This window comes from Propithecus coquereli, unplaced genomic scaffold (genome assembly GCF_000956105.1).
Source record: "Propithecus coquereli isolate 6110/MARCELLA unplaced genomic scaffold, Pcoq_1.0 Scaffold188, whole genome shotgun sequence".
Classification (NCBI taxonomy): domain Eukaryota; kingdom Metazoa; phylum Chordata; class Mammalia; order Primates; family Indriidae; genus Propithecus; species Propithecus coquereli.
In genome coordinates, this window is record NW_012143634.1 from 2,500,475 (window position 1) to 2,501,845 (window position 1,371).

General features: G+C 43.2%; 1 protein-coding gene across 1 annotated transcript in view; it reads right to left on the reverse strand.

Annotated features, from left to right (window-relative positions):
• MAOA (monoamine oxidase A) overlaps positions 1–1,371 on the reverse strand; it is a 64,745-nt gene that overhangs the window by 19,373 nt on the left and 44,001 nt on the right. Inside the window, exon 4 of the mRNA XM_012642824.1 lies at positions 954–1,058. Coding sequence (XP_012498278.1) covers positions 954–1,058 — 105 coding nt within the window. The remainder of the gene's footprint in view (positions 1–953; positions 1,059–1,371) is intronic.

The window sequence follows — 1,371 nt, forward strand, 5'->3', positions numbered from 1 at the left end:
TTCCTCTAGAATTCTAACAGTTTCACTTCTTAGGTTTAAATCTGTTACACAGCGTGAGTTGATTTTTGTGAGAGTACCCTTGTTTCTTTTTGGGAAACTGCCTCTCTTCTTCTGTGTATAACTGTGTAGGGAGGAGGGTTCCGGGTACCAGCTCCCATTATAGAAGGTGATGGGTTAATCCTTTCTCTCCTCCCTCCTCCACCCCCTCCTCCCAACCCCTGGCTGTGAGCCTGTGTTCTCAGCTTGGCCAATTACACACTCCCAGAGGATTCTGACCCTGAAGTGGGTCACCCCAGTGTAGAAGAAAGTGGACTGTAGGTTCTTCCCCATGGCAGCGTGCTGAGCAGATGCTTCCTGCTATGAAGACCATGACTATGGTTTCTGCCTCTAACTTTCCAGAGCTCTCCTGTTCTCTGCTCATTCTCAGGTGTGGTCCTCCAGCCTCATGCCAATTCAGTGGGCCCTCTTATATCCTTTCAGTAAATTCCCTCTTGTTAACCCAAGTTGGTTTCTATTGCTTGGCACCAAGACTTCTAATGTGATAGCCCGGGGAACAGAGCGAGACCCTGTCTCAAACAAACAAACAAAAAACACTTTGGGGCAGCAAATCCTTCTCTCCTTTACAATCTAAAGTGACATTATATATGGATAAGACAATTGTAAGTAGAGATACCTGGGAATAATGTGTCATATAAGTGCTCAATGGCGTAGAGTTGAAGATATATAGGCATTAGTATCAGAGAAAGTGGGTTTGAATCCCTTGCTGTGTGGTTTTGGGTAAAGTACATAACTTCTTGGCACTCATTTTCCCCATCTGTCAAGTGGACAACTTTGCAGAGTTATTGGGTGCACTGGAAATTATATGCACTGATGTCTGGAGCAATATTCCCTATACCACAAAGATATTAAACAGTTGCCATTGTAATATCAGTAATTGGTCATACGCAATTTACCTCCTTCCCCATGTTATCCATTGTCCGCCACAGATTGTTGTAATCCAGATATGCAATGGGATTCCAAACTGGAGGAAAAGCTCCCCGAAATGGATACGTTTTCCCCTGTAACATAAAAGCAAATGGAATCGGTTGCAAAGGTTAAGAACCAACCAACCTAAGACAGCCATTTTCAAAGTAACTACATAACAGTTACTGACACAGTTCTGACAGAGTAACCTCTACTGTGTCAGAAGCATTCCTTTTGATAGAAACTAAATACATTTTACCTATACAGGCCCCAATTTTAATAAGATGAGCAAAATTTCCCTGGTGCCATGTTAGCTGGATTTTTTTTTTTTTTTTGAGACAGAGTCTCACTGTGTTTCCTGGGCTAGAGTGAGTGCCATAGCGTCAGCCTAGCTCACAGCAACCTCAA